Below are 2,500 nucleotides of genomic sequence, written 5' to 3'. Positions count from 1 at the left end.
TCTGTGTTAGCAGGGGGTCTGCAGAGGAGGAAGACAAAGACAGAGAGAAAGATCGTGTCACTTCAATTCATCAAGACTTGAACACCACAAGTGTGGAAGAATGTCAAAAGTGCACTTAGCATGCCGTGGATCTTAAAGAACATAGTTGTTGAGCTACTTGGCACTGTATATGAGTGTGTGTGTGTGAGAGAGAGAGAGAGAGAGAGTATGCTTCTGTGTGTGTGTCTGTATGTGTTTGTGTGTATTCGTATGAGTCTGTCTGTGTGTGTGTGTGTGTGTGTGTGTGTGTGCTACTGAGGTCTGTCTGGGCCAATGCCTGCTCTTAGTCCTGCTGTCTCTATGCATACATAGGGGCCACGGCAGCAGGAGCATAAACAACCGACAGGCTTTGGTGCTAATGGACGTCTGGACATCGTGGACAATGACAGACAGACAGACGGACACAAACACAGAGGACGCACAGCCAGCAGCGGCATGCCGTCTCCATCGCTCGAACAAGTCCACAAAAACACATTACCCTTTTTAAAATCTCAGTTCGGTTATGCACGGTCACTTTGTGGTGTTTGGTGTGAATAATTATTCACCGAGAGCAAAAGGAAAGGACAGATTTAGAAAGAAAATGCCACTTCGTCTCTGGTCTCATCGCCTCTGTTTGCGGAACTTGTCCTATCACTCAGACTAGCATTACTGAAATGCCCTTATCGCACACAGTCCCCCCACAGAGGGAAGCACACACACACTGCCAGTGAGGTGGAGACTGTCAGCCAAGCAGAAAAAGAGAGTGAAATGGGCACGCTGAAAAGAGTGTAGCCAAATAACGGGCGGATAGATATCTAGGTAAAAATAAGGGATGGATAGATATCTAGACACATAGATGCACAGTCTAAGAACATTGATGAATTAGCTATCTGTCCAGGGAGAAATTTATAAAAAAAAATATATGAACAGAAAACAGGACAGTTAGTTGCCTAAGAAACAGTTTAAAACACACCCAAACAACCCCGAAAAAAGGGGACAAGAGACAGAGAGGCATGCGCTGGAGAGAGGTGCAGGCGGGTACTTAATGAGATGATAACCTCTCTACTTTCATCCTGTGCCTTCCCACATTCAGATAACAGAACATTCCACCTGTCCGTACGGACTAGCCACGGTCCCCATGGAAACCAGCCAAGCATTCAAATCTCTTCTTCTCTCAAGACGACCTATTAATCAACATCATTACATCCTAAGGATGAAGATCTTCTATTTATACTGCTCACACACACAAACAAACACACACGCACACACACACACAAACATACACCAACCAACAGAGACACACACATCCACACTAAAGCCTGAAGACACCCTGCTGGCAATCTTGACATCAAACAAGCATCAAACACGTAGATTAATTCAGTTAATTTGTAAGTACATCAGTCCAAGTACACAAACAGAATTTTAAAATCAAATCAAATTGAAAGTAGCCACAAGATGCCCAAGAGTGAGCTGAACTTACTGAGGGGCTGCCGATACATTCTGCGTGACAGCTCCATCCCTCAGCACAGAGAAACAGATAGAGAGAAAGAGAGACAGAAAGAGAGAATGAGAGACAGAGAGAAAAAGAGACAAAGAGAGAGAGACAGAGAGAAAGAGAGACAGAGAGAAAGAGAGACAGAAAGAGAGAGAGACAGAGAGAAAGAGCGACAGAGAGAAAGAGAGACAGAAAGAGAGAATGAGAGACAGAGAGACAAAGAGAGAGAGAGAGAGAGAGATAGAGAGAGAGAGATAGAGAGAGAGAGAGTGGTTGTGAAGAGACTGCTGCCACTGGAGCAGGCAGGCGAGCGCTTGTCGCCACGGCGGTAAGGCGTTTAAGAGGTAGTGAACAGCTGAAGGATCAGATCCTGCTCTCCCTCTCTCCCTCTCTCGTGTTCTCTCACTCTCCCTCTCTCTCTCTCTCTCTCTGTCACTCTCTTCTGCTCTCTATGTGTCCCTTTGTCTCTCTCTTTCATTCTCACTTTCTCTATTTCTCTTACTGTCAAATACACACAAACACGCACACTTCCTCTCTCTCCCTCTTTTTTTCCTGGCATGGCAAATCTATCGCTCACTGACAACACACACACACACTTAACACACTTCCTCTCTCTCCTTCTCTTTTTCCGGGCAAAGCGAATCTACCGCTCACTTACAACACACACACACACACCCACACACATACACTCACACACATACACTCACATACACTTACACACACACACACACATACACAGACACTGCTGCGTGGTGAACATACTGTGCATAAGTGGAATCCTGAGTGTGGTCAGGTTCCGTCCAGCAGAAGGTGCGTGCGGAAGACACTCACGTAGCCAATGATGGGGGTTCATGGGAGGAGTCGCCCTGGTCAAACGCCCAATAAGACCAGCACATGGCCTCTGGGTGACACCAGATCTGCCTGAGGCTGTAATCAGATTCCCATGGAACATGTCTGCTCTTTAGCTCCTAAATTAAAAAGGCATCC

The 2,500-nt window shown here is 46.2% G+C and overlaps 1 protein-coding gene across 4 annotated transcripts in view; it reads right to left on the bottom strand.

The window, feature by feature from the left end:
• Positions 1 to 2,211, bottom strand: part of LOC308372987 (1-phosphatidylinositol 4,5-bisphosphate phosphodiesterase epsilon-1-like) — a 39,202-nt gene extending 36,991 nt beyond the window's left edge. For all 4 annotated transcript variants that reach the window (XM_080848367.1, XM_080848369.1, XM_080848368.1 and 1 more), the window contains exon 1: positions 1,499 to 2,211. In XM_080848367.1, coding sequence (XP_080704493.1) covers positions 1,499 to 1,535 — 37 coding nt within the window. In that variant the 5' untranslated portion in view covers positions 1,536 to 2,211. The remainder of the gene's footprint in view (positions 1 to 1,498) is intronic.
• Between the last annotated feature and the right edge of the window lie 289 nt (positions 2,212 to 2,500).

Source organism: Sprattus sprattus (genome assembly GCF_963457725.1).
Source record: "Sprattus sprattus genome assembly, chromosome: 12".
Classification (NCBI taxonomy): Eukaryota; Metazoa; Chordata; class Actinopteri; order Clupeiformes; family Clupeidae; genus Sprattus; species Sprattus sprattus.
The sequence above is the reverse complement of the archived record's forward strand: the minus strand, read 5'-3'. Positions and strand labels throughout refer to the sequence as shown.